Raw genomic sequence first — 24,427 nt, forward strand, 5'->3', positions numbered from 1 at the left:
GTTCCAGCAACTTGACATGCAGAATATCTTCGTAAGTATAAACGAACTTTTTGGGGGTACATGGTTAATGTAAAGTGTTGTAACTGAACTTAACGCTGCATCATCTTCCTACTTAGTCATTGATATTAGTGGATACTTGGTGAATATGACATTGAATCATGTAGAAACTTTAATATCTACGCCTTTCAATTCATTGACAATGGAAGAGAAACTGCAGTGTAACATTTTCCTAATCATTCCAGTATCTACCCAAAGTTTAGTTACTGCAAGCGACGTTAGTATTCGAGGTTTTTTTTTTTATTCATGTATTTTTGTTCCATATGTTGCTGATTTTTCATATTCCTACGTAGTGAGTATTTAATGCTCTTTGGAGAGATATCTTGATCAGAATGTTAATTTTATTCCAAATTGTTCGAACAATTTACTTACTCCATATCAAGGAACTCCCCTCAAAAACCTTAAAGAGGAATATAGAGGCTAACTGCCCCCTTCCCCAACCAAAAGAAAAATGTGCCCTGCCTGACTGAAAAGGCACGCGCCGCCCCTGCTGCATTGGCATTTTATTTCTATTATATCTAATTAATATATAATAAATAAGAATTGTTGCGGTAAACCAGGTCAAAATTTCAGAATACACCACTGCCTGCTTTATATCTTGAGATATTCTGTATGTTTATTTTTGTAATTGAAATAATTATTTAAAACATTCTCTAAACAGAATAAGAAAAATATTAAACCCTGAAAACACAATACTCAACTGAAACTGTGGCAGAAAAAAGATGACTCAGAAAGAGGAAGAATTAGAAGATTCTTAAAAAGTTCAATCTGATCCAGAGCTGTGGTAAATTTTATTATTTCATTTTCCCAAGTTTGTTTATGAATAGCAAGATGCATCCAGATTGAAGTAAAGTATTTATCTCTAATGACAGCTACATTTTAAATTGTGAAATAATTTTTGAATTGTTGTAATGGACTTTATTTCACATTTATAAATTTATTGTATGCTTTATTATGATATTTACTATAAATTTGCTTTTCTATTACACAAAAAATTACTAGTGGCAAAATAGATTTTAAGGATGGGTGGAACTGAATCTTTGAAGACTCGAATATCAAATCCTGACAGATTCGGGCAATGAAGATTGAAGATTTGGATTTGAGATTCGGATTCGAATGAATGCAAGAAGATTAAAATAAATTGAATACGATTCAGGTTCGAGTGAATTCCATAGGATTCAGGTTCGAATGAATTCAATAGGATTAAGATTCGAATGATTTTGGATTTTGGCAATTAGGATTTGAATGCCCATCCCTAGTTTGAAGCTGCATGTGAAGCATTACAGAGATTACTGTATACTCATGATAATCTGTGTGCAAGGGACATTAAGAGTGATTGTTTCACTTGCAGTGTACTGTACATTCTGTTCATGGCATACAGCATGTCCCTAAAGTCACGATCTTTTCAAAATGAAGAAAGTCTGGGAGGGAGAGAGGGTTATATTTATAATTCAACACATAGTGATACATTCATGAATGAATGCCATGTCTAAACATACTCCATCTTTCAGTGTTGACACAAAACAAACTTATGAGATCTGCTGATGTTCTGATAGAGGTACGTGACACCATTAGGTCACTGGCACATAGGCGCTGACTCCATGGTAGGGCAGAGCCCCCGTAAAAATTTTTCTTAAGATCTAATGTATTATTTTGCTTCTCTTGTAAAGTTTACTCTGAATTGTGCCACATGAACTTAAGTTTAAGTACACATTTGAAATGTTCTAGACCATCAATTTGGAGGGCTCTTCCTGCAATCTTGACACAACGAGAATTTAGAAGACATTTTCCCAATCGTCCAGCGTCTACACCACAAACCATTCGACGTTTGCTTCCTTTGGGGATATATGAAGTCATTGGTTTATGTGAATAAGCCAAAGACATTACAGCAACTAAGGGACAATATTCAGTATGAAATTGAAAACATTTCCCTGCAGATTTCCAACACCATGGAAAACGCAATAAAAAGAGCCGAAATTTGCATCAATTCGTATGGTGGTCATTTATTGGATGTTATCTTTAAAAATTGAGGACATAAAACTTATAAGTATCAATAAAGTTTAACACAAAAAAAACATAGTTTGCATAGTTTGTTTAATTTAAAACGCAAGCTATAGGCTAAGAAAATCAGGTGATGACTTTTGCGCTACCCTGTATGTATCTGGAGATGAATGTTCCCGGTGAAGGTGGCAGACAAGTCAGGAACCATTTCTGCTACATCCCCACTGCTGGCTGACTATCACTAGCCACACTGGATCCAGTTCGAGCCCAGTGTTGAGATTCAAATTCTCCTTTAATTTCTCATAGAAATTATAGCTAAATCATCAAACTATTGGGACAGAATTATCAAAGCAGCAATAGTCAACCACAGGAAAAAGGAGAATCTGATTCGTGACACAAGGCTCGAATTGGATCCGGCCTTGCTAGCGATAGTCACTCAGCAGCGGGAACGCAGCAGACACAGTCGCCAATTGGTCCAGCATCTTCACCGGGAACATCCATCTCCAGATAAATATAAACCGGGTTGTTGCACTTCTAACCTGAAGACGAGAGTGACGTCAGCTCTTGAATGCTTGGACACTGTTTCAGAATTGACCTGGTCAATAAGCTGAGAGAATTTATTCATGAGTAGGTTTTTGGTTTACAGTCTTGCACAGAATATGCCATGACACTAGAAAAAACATATTTTGAATATTGTTTGGTTCATTTTTTTCCAAGTCGAGCCGATACCATTTTGAATTACTATGATCCTTGAAAAATTGTAACAATTCAAAGCATTTCAGAGTATTTAACTTTTAACTGTACTATATCAAACAGAGTTTTGCTTTAAAATATTTATAATTTTTTCCCACAAAATTGTTGCAAAAATAAATAAAAATTCACGATATTTAGAATCAGTGAAAATAGGCCCTGCAAAACACAAACTCACGAAAATTTCAATTGTGATTAAAATGGTACACAATACTTTCCAATACAGATACCAATATACTATTTTGGATATTGGCTCAAGCCTAGCTTTCCATCTCCCCCCCCCTCCCCCACCACCATCTCAAGATATTTAGTACATTACAAGAAAGAAAGAAATTTAGTACTTGCTTGACCGAACCGTGATAAGACAAGGGAGCACAACTTTTGTTTGCAGAGGAAATAATATTTTTCTCTTTCATAAATCTTTTGTGAATCTTCCCAAAGTATAACAATCAGAATTTACGTACCTCTATGCTCATACTTCACAAATGCACACAGAAATTGACACACTTGTTTCAGGGGAGAAAAAAAAATTAGAGAAAAATTAACAATTATTATCATCAACATAGTGGACTAGGCTATGAATATTAGAATTTTAACAATTTATCAAAGACATTTGTTTTTGATTTTTTCTGTTACTTCACATACATTATTTACAAAATATGCATGAAAAATAAATTTACAATGGTGTGCATAAACTTGATGAATTGTTTAATAATAAAATTGTTATGTACTGGGATGAAATATGTAGAGAGCTGGCAATACAAAATTCACTAAACAAATATGCAATTATACTATGAGCAAAAACTCAACAAAAAAAATGCTATATAATATTATGGAGTTAAGTACAATTTTTGCATAAAGAACTTGTATCCAGTGAATGGATCTTAATTCAAAGAAAGAACAATGAAAATCTTGTACATGTAAAGACACAATCTTTGCATATATTTGGCAAAAAATTAATAGTTAACTTTTCTTACAAAATAAACACAGAGTAAGTGGAAAGACACAATTCTTATTTTATAAACAATTCAGTAACATCCACGTTACAATGGAGGGGAATAATTATTTGGACTGATATAACTGTGCAGCGAGTGTGGAGGGACATTAGCAAAAATTTGATCAAGCAGTATTGCAAGAGGTTGTTTTCATCCATGCACATTTTGAACCGTTGATACTATACAGGGTGAGCCTAAAAGAAATAGACAGATTAAATGCTTTATAAATTGAAAACTGTCTGTTTTATCCTGAAGCATTTAGTACCGTTTTACAGAGAAAGTCTTCAAGTTTACGATCTCCACTTTGTTTTCATGACGTCAGCATCACGTGAGTGCTCTTGATGTCAGTCGAGCAATATGGCCGCTTGCCAGGTAGAAAAGGCTTTCTGCATGTTCGAATTTGCAAAAACAAATTCTGTAACTGTCGTTTTAGAACACAGTATGGCAAACAACCACGCACAAGGCAGTCCATCTACGATTGGAGCAAGAAAAAGGGAAAAGTTCTGGGAGGAGAACTGGACTGTCATGTTACAAAAGGGTCACACACAGAACATTTGTAACTTATCCACGTCAACTTCAGGACATACTCTTCCAACCATACTCTTAACAATCTTTGTTTCTGTAAAACTTTGAAACTGTATTCCTTTTAGACTTACCCTGTATAACATCGTCCTTAAAATGTGGAACAATTTAATTTTGATACGAAAGATATTACCAGTGTATATAAATCAGTAGTAGGTACTTATTTTACATTACCGCTCAAAGCGATGCAGTTTTCAAAAATATAAGTCTTTTGAAAACTCTTATTTACAGAGAAATGATTTTCCTTTTGTAGTACATTATGTGTGAAACAAAATTGATAAGAATGGTCACTGTGGCAACATGGACAATTGAATAAGGATTTTAAAACATTGTATATTACAGATATATGCACAAACCATATGAAATATATGAAAAATCATGCTTATTTTCACATTACGGAAAATTATCACGATTTGGAGTAGTTATAAAATGACTCCTAATTATACAATGCATTTTGGACATTTTCATTACATATTGCACAACAAAATATGAAGATTTCATATTTTCTAATTTTGTTCCAAAGAAAAGACTGGATGTCACAGATGGAACTAATACAGTGCAACTTTAATTTTACGTTCTTCAGGGGACCAAATTAAAAACTTAAAACCAGAGAAAAATTAAAAAAAAATTGCTTTGTTGGGACCATATTGTGAAAAAAATGCAACATCCCGAAATTGAAAATCGGGCTTCTACTGTATTCGCACTGAACAACAAACAGTAAGACTTTAAAATTAATGGCATGACTTCGTAATCAACAGGTACCAAGTTCGCTTCGTTGACTTAGTCAAGTCCTGATTAGCCCGCACATCCAGCTGATTTTTTTCTAGACATTAAAAAGTTGATTTGAAATAGAATGGTATAAAGTACGAAAATAAATGTAAACTTATCTTTCAAGCACAAAGGAATTTGATAATTCACGTAACTCAAGGCTTATCCAAGTTAAATTTTCATGCTGTAATGATAAATTTTTAAACTTATTCCACATTCTCTCTATACTTTTTAGAACATTCCTTCTGCATCCAATCATACCAAATGTAACTAAATTTTACCACAGCAGTTATACTGCACTTTAGTGCTAAGACTAAACAATATATTTTGAGAATTAATCAGCACAGTGTATAGTGACAATCTTTTTTACATGTATATACATTTCATAAAAAAAAATCAAATCTATTATGTGAATTGATGTTCTTGTTTGCTGCAGCTCTGATCAACGATATGAGACAGAAGCGAAAGTTTTTTTGTCTGCCAGAGCATTGCAGCTGAGGTGCCTAGCAGGACATAAGTTTTCTTGGATCTACATAGAATGAGACATTGGTACAGTTATGTTTCACAAGATTTATGCATAATTCATCTTTAATTCTCAGCACCAATAATTCAGGCAAGTCAAGGCATGCCTAGTAATATACACTGAGCTAAGCTAACTTGATGCATATATCTGTGTATTTTTCTTTCCCTAAAGAAACATGAACAAGATTTTGGATACGTTTATTAATGCATAAACGGGCCTCTCAAACTCAAGGCTCGGCTGGACCTTTGGCTCCTGCCAGGGAATATATTTTTCAAATTTTCCTCTTTCGAAAAACCGCTGTGATAGTCCAAAATCTGAAAAAACCTTTAGAATTCCTTTCATGTAGTTTGCTTTTGCCGTTATCTAGATATTATCAATAGTTTTAATAGGCTTACGTAATCGCAAAACTATCAAAAATATATAGATAATAACGAAAGTAAACCACAAAAATTCAAGTCAATGCGCTAGATGGAATTGTAAGCTGATGTAATATTTCATATTTTGGAATATCACAGCGGTTTTTGAAAGAGGAAAATTTGAAAAAATATGTCCCTGGCAGCAGCCAAACGTCCAAGCAAGGTTTAAGTAAGTGTTCCCTGATTAAACATATCCTGACACAAGTATTAATACATTTCCATAACATAATTGTTAAACCAGTTTCGTCCCCAATGCAATACTGCTTCAGTCTTGCACAAAATATACTGTTTTGCATTCATGAGATAAGTTAACAGTATAGTATTCCAACCTGGAAATTAACTGCTATAACATTTATTTGCTAAATACCTAACGAAATAGAACGTATGACTTTCAAATGTAAGTGATCACGTTACAAATTGTACACTGTTGCTTTATATATATATATATGTATTTCTTTTTACAAAAGGAAACAATAAGAACTATTAGCTTACAAATCATATAAATGTTTATATAAGTTATTTTGCTACAAACTATGATTTTAATTTCTTTTCTATTACGATTTTCGCTTGCTTTCGCTTTAGTGGTGGTATACATCTCGTACGTTGATGCTGAGCCTTGTATTGTTTTGCATACTAAAGTTTTCTGTTCTGTTTAGGAAACATTGAGGGGAGGGGGAGAATAAGGCTAATGCATGATATGGCCACCACCGGCAAAAAAATAAGGATGAGAACTTACAATAGTAGTAGAACGGAATTCAGGTAGAGGCATCCCGCCAACGGATTCTTACCTTACCGGTACAGGAAATGCCTGTTTGCGAAAGGATACTTTCTTTTTTGCTTTTTGTGGTATAAATTATTCACTGTTTTTTTTTCTTTCTGTACAGCATCGCATCGTCTTCAGAAGATGCACTTTCACATTTTTTTTTGTTTGTTTGTAGCGAACTTTCACGTTCTCTCTCACACAGATGCACACAACAACAGTCAGGTAGCAACAATAGTAAAAACAGTTTGTAGTACAAGGTCCCTGAGTATCTGAATCAACATCTTGACTTCAGTGAATCACCCATATTATGCCAATGCTAAACGTCTTTAAGATTGTCCTGAGCAAGTCTATACAAAGGCCGACGGTATTTCTTCTCCTCGAACTCCTCCGGCCACAACTTGATTCCTTGTACGCTGAAGATCGACATTTCTATAAAGTACAAAAACATGAACAGTGTTCAATCAAACTGTGAAATTACTAAACTTTTTATAATCACAGCACACAGCAAAATGTCTTCTTATGCTTGAAAACAATAAAATCACATATATTATGTACAGTGGGATCCATGAGTATTACTGTGTAAATTGTCCACCACTGTGTTCGTGCACTTTATTTGTCCCAATAAGAGCTTCAAGAATTAAACGAAAACTCAAAAAAATATGTTGACAACTTCTGCACCAACATACATAAAAATCCATCGCTTAAAAACATATAGGATGTAAGATAAAAATTAATGAAAATAGCCATGGACAATTTGCATGGTAATTCTCATGGATCCCACTGTACACAAGTGCTCGTATTTCAACATTACCTTGGTAATTTTTTTTAACGTTTTATAACTGACAACTGATATGGTGAATTGTTTGGACTTTTAACCAGTGTCTTCAGGGTGGTGTATTACGCTATGTGGTCATACCTGGGCAGTCCAGACAGGCCCGTACCCAAGGGGGAGGGAGGCATGGAATATGTTTGTTGTGTAGAGAGGCAAGCTTCATAAAAGTCTGCAGTCTGCAATATTTGGTAACTTTAGTTTTATAAACATTGATGCAAGGCTACCCGAGGTCCCGATTTAGTCTGGCCAGTACATTCTTTGCAATGCAAAAATATTACTTTCTTCTTGTTTTTTTTTAAAAAAAAAACCAACAACTCATATTCAGACTAGTTCTTCAGTATAAGAATCATTGACAGTGTCTGCGATTTGGGGACGAGGTGTGGGGGCAGTTGCCCCTTCAACTTTTTGCTTGCACACTAAGCCTTGTCTACCAAGAAAAGGTAAACTGTCCTTGCCACCCGTCCCTCAGTGTTGGCACCCAATCCCCGCTACTGATTATTGGTAATACGTATAATTTAATTTATAAATATACTGTATTATTTTCTAAACATGGAATTATCATGGCTATTCAATGGTGCTGTTATAATACAAAGGAAATTTGGAAACATTGTTACTTTGCAGGATGTAGTTACTATTCAAATGCTTCTGAGTATTGAATGTACACAATACGGTGGTGACAGTCTTTGTGTAAAGTGACAGTTTTCTGATTTTTGGGTGGGGGAGTTGATCTATCCGCTAGTTGAAATTTTTCCCGTTACTTTCGACTATAATATTGCAACTCTACAATTCTGAGAACATACAGGATATTAGAAGCAAATAAAATTGGGTTACAGACAAACATGAATAAAACCAAATCCATACTACTGACACCAAAACAAGGTAAGAAACGTTACCACCAATTTGCAATAGATGACAAGAAATTCGAAGCAGTAACAAACTTCAAGTATCTTGGAATGACGATAAATGACCAAAATAATATGCATGGTACAATTAGAGAAAATAAATGACCAAAATAATATGCATGGTACAATTAGAGAAAGAATAAACGCAGGGAACAAAGCATATTATGCCAATATACAATTACTAAAAAGAAAGTTAATTAGCAGATATACAAAACTATTGATTTGCAAAACACTTATAAGACCAGTAATAACTTACAGTGCTGAGGTATGGACAATGAGTTTAGAAGATGAACAACAATTAAGGAAAACAGAAAGAAGAATAATCAGAAAAATATACGGACCAATCAAGGATGGAGATTTTTGGAGAAGTCGAAACAATGAAGAGATAAATTCCATCTTAAACCAAAAGGATATAGTAAGATTTATTAAAGCCAGAAAAAATAGTTGGATGGGTCACATAGAACATATGAATATATAGAATGCCGCGAAGAATCATGTATGAGAGAATTCCACAAGAAGAGGAGGCAGACCCAAACTATGGCAGGATAGTGTCGTACAAGATCTACAAAGAATGGGGAAGTCCATGGATGGAGGGAGAAGATATTGGACCGAGATGCTTGGAGGCTGATAGTACAGGAGGCCAAAGTTCACCCAGAGCTGTAGAGCCAGTTGGTAAGGTAAGGTAAGGTAAGGTAATTCTACATCTAGCTCCAATTCTACCATAGCGTTCGTGGTCACATCCAAGGAGGGACGAGGGTGATCCCCCCCAACACCATCGATCTTGTTCTAAAATCCCCACCTCCACCCCATCAACATTTTCGGAGGAAGAATAGCTCTTGTTGTAACAGCAAATATCATTTGCTCTGACTTCAAGTGTACTTTGCTAAGAATAATATTGAAAACCCACACAAAGAAAAATAATTATATCGGTCTCTGTGTGAGCGTTGCATGCATCTCTCTCCCAATCTCTCTCTTTCTTTAGAACTGGTAATAGCATGGGATTAAAACGTAGCAGAAGTCATAAATTATATTTTAAAATTATATCAAATTGTACTAGTAAGGAACGGAGCTGTAGCTGAGAATGGGGAGCGAAGGCAAAGAACCCAATCATTCAGGATAATGAACCCAGCAATCCCTGGAACATAGAAATTAGCTCGACCTTTATTTCTTCTCAAATTCCTCTCCTCTTCTTTCTTTAGCAACCGCAAAGTAGCTTTATAAATATAAAAATAAAAGTTATAGGATTTAGATGTTAATTTTATATAGGAAATAAATATCTTCTTGATGTCTCCAATTGTTTGCCCCTTTTAAAACATTGTCCATAGTATTAGTATATTAAAATCAATTTGCAATCGAATTTGCAGATGTGAACAATACCACACACGGCTTCAATTAACATGAGGTGGGCTGCACAACCCATGTCCTTTTATTAACCATATTTCTTGACATAAAAGTTTTATTTTCATCGGATTCAACGGAAAAGAGTATGTAGATACATAATATTTATCTAATATCTGCGATTTGATATGCCAGCCACATCTAGGCAAAGGAGTTGCAAATTCAGTGCAATGGGGTGCGAAAATCTATTCTTGTCCTGGGTTCTGAAATCTCTACAGCTCTGATAAAGTAATATTTTGTTTCGAGATACCATTAACAGATTTCTATCAATAGCAACATACAAACAATAAAGCTAAAACATGAAAACAATATAAGTAATGAATATAATAATGAATATAGTATTAATATAAGTATGAAATCGTTATTAATAGAAAGGAACAATTAAATAAACTAACATTTAATAGAAACATTTAAACTATTTTGTAATTTCTTGGCATTTTGAACCAGTCAGTAAATGAATTAATTTGCTAGTTCATAAATGTAGCAAACCATTCCTTTGTATATATTTAATGAAATTATTTAATAAGTGACATATGTAATGACGACATATATACATATATATATGGAATGATTTGCACATCTAATACACCTATAGCATATTTTCGGATTTGGCCCCTCCCCAGAAAAAAATCCTGGGTACGGGCCTGGTCCCAGAACAAAGACTGTGTTTTGGGAAAGCAGTCAATGTGAGTGGTATTGCCTGGGAGGATCATTTAGCAGTTGCTGACGCTTCAACCTGTTTAGTAGTCTCTGCAGGGAGACCTGCTTTGATGGCATTAAGGCAGATTGGCAAGAAAGAAGAAAAAAAAGCCATGGTTGACAGTTGTTAACACTGTTTGCGCAATCTCTTTCACTGGTGCATATCTTCATCTGTGGATTCATGAACGGTTGCGAGTGTGTGCTACACTGTCCCTCAATTACCTTACTGTTCGGTAAAGGAGATGTGCTACGTAGAAATTTCAGCAAAAATGCAGATTGATGCAGGACTTAACCAGGGTCTGCATGGTATGCTAGAGAATTGGGTTCTAGTCCTAGTCGAGCCTGCATTTTTCGCTGAAATTTGTGTATTCTTCAATTGTACAACGACTGGCCAAAGCAAGGATGCCGTCTCCTCAAGGTGAGAGTAACGAAAAAGCACTGATACCATGCATATATGAACTACACAGAATAGTAGTATGAAGGAAGAAGGAAGTTTGATGACCTGGACTAATCATAGGAAGAAAACCAAAATCTTAAAAAAAATTAAAATTTCATAACATAAAATGGAAGTGGATGTAATAAATTGTATTTTAAATTAACATTAATTTGTCTTTCATAATTTCAATTCTGGCACCCTAAGGCCACAGAAAAGGCACTATGAGTTTGGATATGATTTGATAGTGGCATTCCTAGATATAGAAAAGGCATATGATAGCATGGACAGAATAAAGATTTGGAAGGCTCTAGGAGAGAGAGGAGTCTAGGAAGAGCTAGTGTGTACAGTGCAGAGCACATACAAGGCCAACCAGAGCTGTGTGAAGATGCAAGTGGGAAGAACAGAGTGGTTCAGTATAAGTAATGGACTAAAACAGGGAAGTGCTCTTACCCCACTGTTCTTCATAATTACAATTGATGCAATTAATGACGAGTTGGGGAAGAAGATAGGAGAGGAAGAGATGAATGCCCTGTTTGCTGATGACTTAGTAATATGGGGAAACAAGGAAGAAGTACAGAGACAGCTTGATAGTTGGAATGAGGAAATCGGAAGAGCAGGAATGAAATTCAGTGCAGAAAAGAGCAAGGTGCTAATAACAAGAAACAAGAGCAAGGAATGTACCACGAATAAAGATTGACATGGAAGAGTTGAGGGTAGTGGAGAGCTTCAAATATCTAGGAAGCATAATTGAGAGAAGTGGAAGAATAGATGAGGAGGTAAACAGAAGAGGACAAATGGGTGGTGGACTATATCAAAGTGTTCGAAGGTTAATATGGAACAGGGATGTATCTATGAAATGTAATAAGTAATATATAACACATACTACATGCCGATAATTACGTACGGAGCAGACTTGGACAATGACAGAGATAGACAAAAGAAAGATGCAGGCAGTGTAGATAAAATTTTTAAGGAGTAAATTGGGGAAGACTAGAAGGGATAGAATAAGGAATGAAGAGATCGACAGACAGTGAGGATGGTGAAGCTTCAGGACAGGATAGATCAGGCACAGATGAGATGCTTCCGACACCTGAAGAGGATGGATGCGGAAAGACTACCAGTAAGAGCTTAAAATGCAGAAGGAGTGGAAATAAGGACAAGGGGTAGACCAAAATGTCTATGGAAAGAGCAGATAGTGGAGTGTGTTAGGAGAAGAGAACAAGATTAGAACACTGTGGAAAAAGAGGAGTGGTGGAAGACCAGGAAAAAATGAAGAGGCTTGACTTCTATGCCGACCCAGCCAGAGACAGGCAACTGCGAAGGATGATGATGAATTTTAAATTCTAAAATCCAACAGTTTATTTTTAAATGCTATTAACAACTATTTTATATTATTAAGATGCACATGTGCCAATTGGTTGGAGGACCAGAGTGAAATCAATGTTATGGACCATGTTGAAAAAATAATGAGGAATCTTAATTTTTTCCCAGTCCCACACCAATCGGCCAGTACTAAAATGTGAAAGGAACTTTGGTAATTGTTTTATATTCTGCTTGCCCCAGTGTGATCTTAAAATATGTGAACAATCAAAAGCTCAATGAGTGTCTTAAAACAATAAGTAACATGGCCCAAGAGCTTTGACAGAAGAATGCCCATAGCCAAATCAACAGAAATGTATATGTATTTAAACAGTGTTGCAACTACAATCTTTTGTTTAGAAGTCTGTATTTGTATACTCTTGGTCAAGTTCCATATACAATGACAAATTATGAAAAAAACAATTTCATTTGTAGTTTAACAATTTTTAACTAATAAAGATATACTCGATTTAAATCTCTTGACTAAGATTCACTTGAATCATTTGTAAAGTATCCAGTTAACAAGTCTTCAATATGATGATTATTTATTATGGATAAGACTCTGTTCCTCTTAGTATTAAGATGCATTATTATTTAAAGATGACAATTCACTTGTAATAAGGTTAATTGCGATAAATATATTAATCACTCTACAGATGTGTTACTAAAGAACACCAATCTTGGTATTATAACTATTGGGCCCATTACATTGGGCCATTGTATTTTACAGGATATTTGATTGTTGGCAATGTTATATTCCTTATGGAACATTTTGTTATTATTCAAATAATTTTTAAAGATCCTGTATTAACACTGAAAATATATAAAAAAACAATTCTTATCTTCTGATATACACTGGTCAAAAAAATTAGGGGAGCAAGCAAGAAATCCCAAAACCAAAGTTGGTAAGTCAAAAGTAGCAATGTATTTTGATTAGGTGAGTGTGTCCTCAACCAGTACAATACATGTATATTGAGTCATTAGCACAACAGAGTTCTAGGGGTGATTTCTGCAAGGTACTGCACAAAATCAGGAGAACAGCACAATGATAAGACAACAGAAATGAACAGATACGCAACAGATCCATACCTCTAATAAGGCGTGTGGTCGCCATGAACTCCTATGACAGCTGCACATCTGTTTTGCATGGAACCAATAAGGTTATCAACGACAGCCTGCGGGATATTCTCCCATTCCTCCAGAAGGGCCATTTCCAACTGTTGCAGAGTTGTAGGCGGCGCTGGCCGAGCAGCAATGCGTCTTCCGAGTGTGTCCCACACATGTTCAATGGGATTCAAGTCTGGGGAGGACGCTGGCCATACCATTCGTTCGATACCCTCATCCCGTAGCATGGCGTCAACCAGACGTGCTCGGTGAGGTCGGGCATTATCGTCCACAAAAATGAAACGATCACCGATATCTGCAGCCATTGGGACAACATGAGGCCTGAGGATCTCATCCCGGTACCATAAGGCTGTCAAAGTACCGTTCCGGATAATGTGCAGGGGGGTACGTCCACCAACACTGATCCCTGCCCATACCATTAAGCCATCACCACCATACTGAGACACTTCGCACACCTGTGCGGGATAATTGCGAGTCCCACGTTCCCTCCAGATGAGAATGCGTCGATTATCTGACTGGAGACTGAAACGCGACTCATCAGAGAAGAGAACTGAACTCCACTCTCCATGTCCCCACTCACGATGTTCCACAGCCCACTGTCTGCAGGCCCTACGGTGTTGGGCATTCAGAGGGACGCACACCATTGGTCTTCTTGCATAAAGACCCCTTTCTCGCAGGCGATTTCGTACAGTTTGGCCCGAGACTCTTCGTCCTGTTGCCAAAACAAGGCCACGTTGCAAGTCAGTTGCAGTTTGCTGCCTATTCCTGCGAGCCGACAATGCTAAGTACCGGTCTTCCCTAACTGTTGTTGACCGTGGGCGACCTTGCCCAGGCCTCCTTCGTACTGTACCTGTCTGTTGAAATTGTGTCCACAACCTGGAAATGACACTGCGTGACACACCAAGGGCTGCAGCCAACTCACGTTGTGTTTGCCCTGCTTCCATCCTCCCAATGGCTCTCCATGCGCTAGATTCCCCTAAATCGTGTTGTTCTGCCATCGTTCCTATTCAACACTACTCAACTGAATCCCACCTGCACTTACGGTCTGCCAGCACCACACAACCGGTGTTCCCAAGTGACCTCGTGATTGCTCCTCATATCACAAATTCTGCCATGTGCCTTATGGTGTCACTAGAGAGCTCTTCATGCTGATGATTCATCACAGATGAATTGTACTGGTTGAGGACACACTCACTTCATCAACATACATTGCTACTTTTGACTTTCCAACTTTGGTTTTGGGATTTCTTGCTTGCTCCCCTAATTGTTTTCACCAGTGTATTTATATTTCAGAAGAGTTGGGTGAATTTCCAGCCCACCTAATGTTGACAATACAGGGATATTAAAAAAGGAGGAGCAGATTACAAATTCTTATTGTGGTAACGTTAAAAGATACAAGCATGTGCTACATGCCACAAAGAGGATAAGAATGAATGTTTTAATAACCTGTGTAGAACTTCCATTGGTTCCCGCACAGCAGCACTTGAGGTGGTGCAAGCAATATGGTGACTCTCCAGGTGAGGTCGTTCTGTGTGCTGGAAATTACTAAGCTCAATTGCAACGTGCATTCCAAATAACAAGATGCAGTGCCACAAGCAAATGTGTGGAACATGGTTGCATCTGCAAAGGGGGGACGTCCGCATGTTCCAGACATTGCAGACCAGTTGAAGCACATGTAGAACAAAATGGGTTATCTACATTTGTTACATCACGCATGGTACCCACATTGACTGCATAAAATTTTGATTATTACTTTCTTTGGTGACACACAACACATATTTATATCTGCTGCTTCTTTTTGAATAACCATGCATTTCACAAAGTAGAAATTACAGATGATATAAAATAGCAAATGTTAAAGTAAAAATCAGGTTTGTTGCTTAATCCTTAATTAATGTAAATAATCAGGTTACTACAATAAGTATTGCAACACAAAAATCAATATTTATACCGTGTCCCAGCTAACTGTGGAGCAGGACCATGAATAGCAGCAGAGGAGATAGAGGAAAATTGAGTGGTGAAAATGCCGCGTTGCAAACCGAATGGTCCTGACTGTACATGTACAGAAATTTCATGGCATGTACTGATGCACCATCTAGACTTTAGTCCGTACGCTAAATGTATGGCTTATCAAAATTTACACTTGCAGTTTTATCCCTAATATTTCCCTAAAAAATTCTTAAACCAAGCGTACGAACCTGGAGACAAAAATACTGTGTTTGCCATGTGCGTACAGTATTGTCGCTTTCAAAAGATTGCAGCGCTTACAGAGCGAAGTAGGGAATCTGGTAACTCCAGTTGCCCATTTCGCAATCCAGTTTCTCTCACTGTTCATTGGTCGAGCAGTCTCGCGTCACTACTTGTACAGTTAGCTGGTACAGGGTTTAGAAATATATGAATATAAAGAAACAACCAATGAGAAGGCAGTGAAAACTTACCATTATCCAGCTCTAGGAGTTTTGGAGGTAGGTCTGAGAAGTACTTATGCCTAAGAGCCTGTTCTGCTCCTATTCTATTGTCGGGATTAAGCTGGGGATAGAAATGACATGTGATAGATTAACATCTGTAATGTTGAAAATAATCAAACATTACAATACTACAGCGACAAAGAACTTTCAGGATTATGTGACACAGATGACATACGAGGGCCACTATTTATATTTTGAGCCTTGGCAACACTGATTGAAGTTAGGCACGATTTGATGTTTGCACGGAATCGTCTGGCATTATTGACCATAACGTACTTCAAATGTTTTGTCAATAGCTTCATTTGTGTTGTTTATGTTGCCTTGAAGATTGCGCGACGACAATAAAATGGAATTAACTCGTGAACATTTTCGTGCGATGAATTTTTACAATTTTTGACGTGGATTATCAAGACAAGAGTGCATCAATCAACTTACTTCCACATTTGGCAATGAAGCCCCATCCTTTGCCACTGTGAAACGTTGGTATAACAAATTTAATCGTGGTCGCCATTCGCTCACTGACGAGATTCGCGAAGGTCGTCCAAAATCAGTTGTTGTTCAAGAAAACATTGATGCTGTGCAAAACCTAATACTGCAAGATCGTCATGTGACATACCGTGAGATTGAGGTAACCATAGGCATTACTTCCACCAGCATATATAAAATATTACATGATCATTTAGCTGTGAGAAAGGTATGTTCTCGTTGGATCCCACACAATTTGACAAAAACTCAAAAAGACGCTCGCGTCAATTGGTGAAAACAAATGCTCAATAAATACAATCGTGGTGCTTCAAAAGATGTATATAAGATTGTAACAGGTGACGAATCATGGATATATGCATATGAGCCGGAACGTAAACAGCAGTCGACTGTATGGGTGTTTCAAGATGAACCCAATCCAACAAAAGTTGTTCGCGCTCGAAGCACATCGAAACAAATGGTCGCCTGTTTTTTGGGGAAAACTGGTCATGTGGCAACTGTGCCTTTAGAGGAATGTAGAACGGTCAACTCTGAATGGTACACAACAATTTGTTTGCCAAAGGTCTTTGGGAAAACAAACAAATGCCCTCGGATCATTCTTCATCAAGACAATGCCAGCTGTCACACATCTCGTCTAACAACCGACTTTATGAACAGTCAAAAAACTGAATTGATGGGTCATCCGCCGTACAGTCCTCATTTGGCATCCAATGACTTCTTCTTGTTCCCGAATGTCAAGAATAAATTGCGTGGACAACGATTTTCGTCGGCGGAAGATGCCGTTGATGCGTTCAAAAACCATATTATGGAGGTGTCTCAAGAAGATTGGAAAAACTGCTTTGACAAATGGTTCGAACGAATGCAAAAGTGTATTGACCATAAAGGAGAATACTTCGAAAAACAATAAAGCAGTTTTCAATGCCAAATTCCAAGTTTTTTGTTGTAAAATAAAATTTGGAATGTACCTGACTGCCGTGTGCTTGTATTCATTCAACGTTACAACCAAAAAAATACAGAATCTCTTCAGGGAAAAAGGTTAATTGGTGGATGGGAGATATTTCTCCTGTGTCTGTTGAGGACAGATGGGCAATATCTCCCATGGGGCAACAGCTCATTGAGGGCCCGAGACTACCTATAGACTATCAGCCTCATTCCCACCTGATACTACTTACTCACTCACTCACCAGGTGGCAGATCATTCAACCAGTTAAGGGGTAATCCATGGTCAGCACGACCAGCTTTTCATGACTGGGTTACGCTACTCATTTGCAGCTGCCCAATTTCGTTACGATGGTGGGTGAGCACCGGTCCCATACACTATATATTTCTAAAGGTATTACATACTTGAATTACAAAAGGGATGCAGAGGTAAGGTTCCATACATTCACTCCTTCAAACATTAGTTTTGATTGATTGTTTACTATTATGTATATTGTTTTTTTATATACCGTATTGACCCAAATGTAAGCTGCCCCCGCATATAAGCCATACCATAAAATTTGAAGGAGCGAAAAGAAAAAGAAAAAAGATTATACCCGATTATAATCCACGGGAAGAAAAGAAAATACTGGTAACCATTTACAGACAGATTCAGGGAAATATAATTAGGTAGGTACATATTTTATCTTATCACAAATACAGCATACAAAATACAGTACTATTATTGAAAAATTTAGGTTACAATTGTGTGCTATACCTACTTCAAAGTACTTTATCAAGAATGCAGGCAGTTTTTACAATGCCCAGTTAGAAACAACAATGATATTGTTGGATAACATTATGGTATCTGCAATATATGTGGCCAGTTTCTACAATGCTTTGTTGCATTATCGTTATTTCAAAATGAGAAGTCAGCACATTTTTAACAGCATATGATTTGACGAAATGTCAATTCTTTTAAGGTCGCGAATATAAGATGCATGCTAATATAAGATATGAAATAAGATATGCATGAAATTTGGATAAAATATGCAGCTTATGTTCGGGCCAATACGGTATATATTCCTTCACAATTAACAAGCAATAATGTATCAATTTCAAATTTACCAAGTTCTTTGTGCTATATTTACTCTGAGATGACAGCATGATATCTTCGGAATATCACTAAGAGCACTGGCTGGTTGTTGTTGTGATCTAGAAGGACACTAAATTCTTTGTATTGTAGCACATATGTTATCTGAATTTTTATTAATTTGTAATTCTGTAAGCAAACAGTTCAAAACTGATATATTGGAATCACCAACTGATTTGCTGAGGCACTTATCTCGTACCTCAATTGGCTACTATGACAACCAACCAAACATCACATTTCATTGTCTTGGGTCTGGTATTTTCATAATGGTTTATATTTCACAATATTTACAGTTCCACACAGCTTCTCCACCTCAAATGGTAGTAAGTTTTGTTACAGTTCTGGTCTTCAAAGCAACCTCACTTTACTTCAAAGAAAGTATCAGTTTTCCCTCTTACAACCATATATCAAGTCCACGTGGAGTCCAGTAAATTCTCCCCTGAAACCTTTCCCACCAATAGTGTCCGTCCAAGAACTGGCCGTATCCTGTCAACTCCACGTGGAGTAAATGAGATGTTGACAATTCGGTTTCTTTAGAGATTACAGAACGTGCGGTTGCGTTATCTTTGCTGGGTTGTGTTATTGTGTTGTGCTATTTTTAATACAATATAAAGACCATGGGAATGAATGAATTGATGTATAAACATTGCAGGCAAAAGTGACATTGCTTTACGGAAAAACAGGTGGTGGCTCGAAACCATATACGTGTCCGGTCGGCTTCCTCTGGGGTTGTCAAAGTTACCGAACTGGTGTTGCTTCCAAGACTTCAGCTATACTTTTATCTACTTCGTGCCAACCATTATTCTGCTCTTGCTTTATCCCAACACAAAGATTCTAGCATTCAATACATAAAAGCCAAGATTTTATTTACCACCTTCATATAAACTGAATAAGTAACATTCCAGCATTACAAGTGTGACATTTATACATAAAATGCATGCTTCTAGACATGCGATTCGATTAAAAAATATTCATAATGAACAAATTTCATAGAATTATGAAGTACTTTGTGGTGTGTTATAAACAAATGAAAAAAAAACATTGAGTATGACGACATAGCCTGAATACATGAAAAGTATTAACAAAAAAGTGTTACATGCGTGACACTAAAAATGTACCAACGTTTGCCTTCATTTGTCTGTGAAACATATAGGCTACAGATACTAATAATATTGTTGACTCACTTGGTCGATAGCCCGAGAGAAAGCTTCAAGACTTACTACTAATAATATTGTTGTGAAATATGCAAATTATATGTATTTACAAACATTTAAACCTTAAATGTAATATTAAAAACAAAAATTTCCAGAATTGGGAGAAGATTTGTATGGATAACACTTTTGACTTGCAAAGCAGAATAAATTTAACTCATTACAATGGGAGAAATCTTTACGTAGTTGACATTGTAAGCAATTCTTAACAATTGACAATGGAAATAAAAGGCAGATGAAACATCGACACCTAGTGTGTGGTATGGTATCTCCGTACCAAGACAGTAAAATTAAATAAATTTAATTAAAACAGCAGGGTTGAACGACCCCCTTGCAGTGCTTGTAAGGGACACAGAATTACAAGGAACAAGATGTATCACATTACATTTAATTTCAGAGTACTCCGTCATTAGAAAGGACATGTCACTACTACAAAAAATGTAGGATAACATAATAATAAAAAAACATAAGCCTGTGTTGTTACCTGTAATAACACAGAAGCAATACTTTCAGCTAACGGAATGTCATATAGTCTCGGGAAAGCTAATCCAAGCTTTTGGCTTTTGTAGAAGCAGAGCTTGCGGGGCTTGTACCATGGTAAACGGCTTACTCCTAACCAGTCATCCTCAGTTGGTGTTCCAAGAATCTGCAAACAAATTACAAAAGTCACTTAAAACTATATTTTTATTACACTCAAACTCGGAATGGACTGACCTTAAATTTTAATCAATACCGATGAAAAAGTAATACTGATCCAATCAGATAAAAAAAATTGTAAATGTTTCTTGAATAACATTAGTATGTTTATCAGCCCCCTTAATAACTGTATGAAAAGATATTGCTGTAATGACTATTATCTTAGAAAACAAAACTGTATTACATTTAGATAATAATACTTGGATGTATGAATAATACCTTTCCTATTCATAAAAATAATAAAATTGCAAATTTTTGTACTAAATTAGATATTTTTTTATAGATGTACAGTGAAACCCTGAATTTACATTTTCCCCACATTATACAATCAATCCTCATGGTCACAATATGCAGGCAAAACTTCACAGAATGGCCATGCAAGAGAATCCACAGACCCAAAGACATACTTAGAAGATTCGCCATGGCCATTCTGTGAAGTTTCGCCTACATACTGGTGGTGGCTTGTGTGCATGGCCGTGTTCTCATCCCCTTTGTTGCAGAACCGAATGCTGGGGCCATGCAATCATTATACTTGTCGATCACATTTTTGATTATTAAAGTCAAACTAACGTTACAATTGTTGCTCTTACACTACTTCCTGATCCCTGACACACTGAACTTTGCGTTGTAAAGGGCATGGCCGTATTTAGAGGGGGGGTTTCTAGGGTTCAACCCCCCCCCCCCGAAACTTCTGACATGTTGGATTAATGGAAGTTCAGAAACCAAAATCTGTAACAAATTTTCAATTTTTTTTTCAAAGCATCACAAAAATACATGGAGACAATGTTGAAACGATCAAGCTAGAATTTTCATACATTTGGAATTCTGAAACTTGAGTGAAACAGGATTTATTCTCAGAATCGTAGCCCACCAGTGACCCCTCCATTTTCACTTCTGCTGTCATCTTTCCAGTGTTGCTCCTGCGTCACAAGGAATATAGACTGAAAATTCCCTTATGATTGTCCCAAAATTCCCTTTCCAACTTTTAAATTCCATGTCCGATAAAGTCGAAAATCCCCCTTGATAGGAGTTCAAACCTAGGATCTCCAGTTTTGTAGCACCTTACGTTCGCGATTGAGGTTACAATCCATGCACCAGGCTAAGTTTTTAAAAAGAATAACTGGTTCCACACTTTTCAAAATTCCAAAAAATTAATTTTAAAGTCAAACAACGAAAGCTTTATGACTAAAATTTCCATCTAACTTTTAAAGCTTTTCTCTTGAAGGTATCTAAAATTTAATGACGAAGTATAATAATTGTGCATTTCAGTATACACTGTATGAAACGTAAAAAAAACAAAAATAAACTTGTGCTGGATATTCACTCATCTGCTGGATTGAGTAAGCCCCTTCAAGGATATAACAATAATATAATAATCATTATTATTATTATGGAATAAAATTGAAATGAAATTTTATTTGTTATTGTACAATTATTGTTATTATTTCTATTATTCAAATTTCTGGCGACGCCCATGGGAACAATTATGAATGAACACCCCCCGAAATTTTTTCCTGCCTACGGCCATGGTAAAGGGCTACAACATAATGCTCCCAAAAGCAACTGTTTTGGCAGCATTTTCGGCCAAGCGAGAAAACACAAAAACACTTGGAAAACTTATACAACGTACTCCTCCCAAAAGCAGCTCAGTTTGGGTGGGATTTTTGGCCCAGTGAGAAAACACAACCACTCTTTTACAGCTCACACACTACACTGACAAACACGCCGGACCAATATTCTGAGCGCAGAGGGAAGGAATCGCTTTTGGTCAAACATATGCTGAACAGCCTCTGTACAATATGATCAAAAGAATTTGGACACCCCATTGCAATTGTGAACTGAAGCCTGAACTTCACAGCCAACCCCCAGTCTGGAATAAAAGATGGCCGTGTTTTGCATGGTGTTTGCAGATACGAAGTACCAGCAGAATATGGTGTTCAGCACAACTCTCAGACTTCGAACATGAACTGGTCATTGCTTGCCACTCAAATATGTCACGGACATTTCAACCCCTCTGCAGTTGCCGAAATCAACTGTTTGTAAATAATCGTGAATGAGAAACCATAAGAAAATTATGACCAGGTACACTGCATATACTGATCCATCCAGGGATGATGAATGTTGAAGAGGGTGGTTTGTAAAAAGTGCTAGTCATTGTTGGAAACAATTACCCAACACCGCTACTAACAGTACAGCAAGCACCAGGTCTGATTTCAATGGAATTTCATGGCTGAGCAGCTGCTTATAAACCAAACATTTCTGGTGTGAAACGTGTGGTTTGGAAGGTCCAGAAACCCAAAAAATCTAATGGGTTCCACAACACCACTGGAACCTTTTGTTTCTCCCACAACCACTGGAACCTTTCTTTCTCCCACAATTTGAATTCGGTCCATTCGATTTAAATTAATACGGAAAAAGGGGTCCTGGACCATATTTAAACTGATCAGGAAAATAGGTTCCTGGACTGTATTAAAATTGATCAGGAAGAAAAGTTCCTGGAATGAACTCAAATACTTTATAGATAAAAAAGGTTCTATACGGTCCACAACCCATTTACGCTTGCTAATTTTCTCTCATATACATTTTGAGTTAGTGCGTTAAGGTAAAACTTTTAAAACCGGGGAACTGATTTCTTCAAATTTACAGGAAAAGTACTTAAGGAATTGAGTTTCTGTGGAATTTCGGAAGGTCGTAGAAGTGTTTTCTTGCATTTTTCAATGTATTTGGCCGCTAATTCTGTGTTTTTCTATAATAATGTCCGTCCGATGCATAAAAGCTGTTGCTTGCATTTCCATCCATGTACTTCAACCAGATGTAGCGAGCATCTGATGACGTAATTCCCGGTAAGTGTTTCCAAACAGTTTTTTCACTATATTGCCCCACCTAAAGCATCCTAACCTAACCTTACCGTGATGGTGCGTGCGGCTATCGTGAATGGTTTTTGTGGCTATTCGTGGATGGTTATACGATTGAGAATGGTTTTTGGGGCTATGCAGGATTTTTTCTGTTAAGAAGGTTGAAACACTGCTCTGCCATTTGAAACACAGCATATCGACAATGCTAGTCAAGATTTGCCTGCCATTTTGAGTGTTCAGGAAGCGATAAAAGAACGAACAATAATTACTCGATATGTCGACAATAGATACTAATTTCGTTAAAAAAAGCGAAATCCCATCTTCAACAATCTTTCGCAATGCAGAATAGGTAAGTACGAATGTTAAAAATAACAGAAGAAACTAGTTAGAGGAGTTCTCCGGCTTCGAAAATTTTACCATGAGTTTACTCACTGATTATATTTAAAGAAAAATATATTACAAAACACTTACGTGAGTGAGTATAGTTGTTTAAACACTTCTTGAAAACGACATTTCGCAAAGTTACGCTCCACTTCTTCAGGTTTCCTTTATCAGTACATAAAATACCTTGTCACGTAAAACAAATCCAGGATTAGGCAAAAATGTTTTGGGTTAAAAACGTAAAATTACATGACTGTTAAAATGCTATAGAGAGCAGCAGCAGCTATTCAATCCGTGTGGGTAGGATGGGAACACAGTTCTTTTAAAATATCGCCAAGCCTCTATGGCTTTTTAACCCAAAACCTTTTTACCTAATCCTGGATTTGTTTTACTTGACGAGGTATTTTAAGTGCTGATAAAGGAAACCTGAAGAAGTGGAGCGTAGCTCTACAAAACGTCGTTTTCAAGAAGTGTTTAAACAACTATACTCCCTCACGTAAGTGTTTTATAATATATTTTTCTATAAATATAATTCTCTCTCCAGGACCAGAATTGAAACTATTTAAAATTCCTGGACCTTAACAAACCTGGTTTGGAGTGATGAATCACACTATAACTTGTGGCGGTTGGATGACAGGGCTTGAGTGTGGAGTGAG

General features: G+C 36.7%; 1 protein-coding gene across 3 annotated transcripts in view; it reads right to left on the reverse strand.

The window, feature by feature from the left end:
• Positions 1-3,113: 3,113 nt before the first annotated feature.
• Eip63E (cyclin dependent kinase Eip63E) overlaps positions 3,114-24,427 on the reverse strand; it is a 534,609-nt gene continuing 513,295 nt past the window's right edge. For all 3 annotated transcript variants that reach the window (XM_083143954.1, XM_083143952.1, XM_083143953.1), the window contains 3 exons: positions 20,324-20,485; positions 16,045-16,135; positions 3,114-7,284 (listed from right to left, as the gene is read on the reverse strand). In XM_083143954.1, the coding sequence (XP_083000080.1) occupies positions 7,172-7,284; positions 16,045-16,135; positions 20,324-20,485 (366 nt within the window). In that variant the 3' untranslated portion in view covers positions 3,114-7,171. The remainder of the gene's footprint in view (positions 7,285-16,044; positions 16,136-20,323; positions 20,486-24,427) is intronic.

The sequence above is a fragment of the Lepisma saccharinum genome, chromosome 22 (genome assembly GCF_977018435.1).
Source record: "Lepisma saccharinum chromosome 22, izLepSacc3.1, whole genome shotgun sequence".
Taxonomy (NCBI): domain Eukaryota; kingdom Metazoa; phylum Arthropoda; class Insecta; order Zygentoma; family Lepismatidae; genus Lepisma; species Lepisma saccharinum.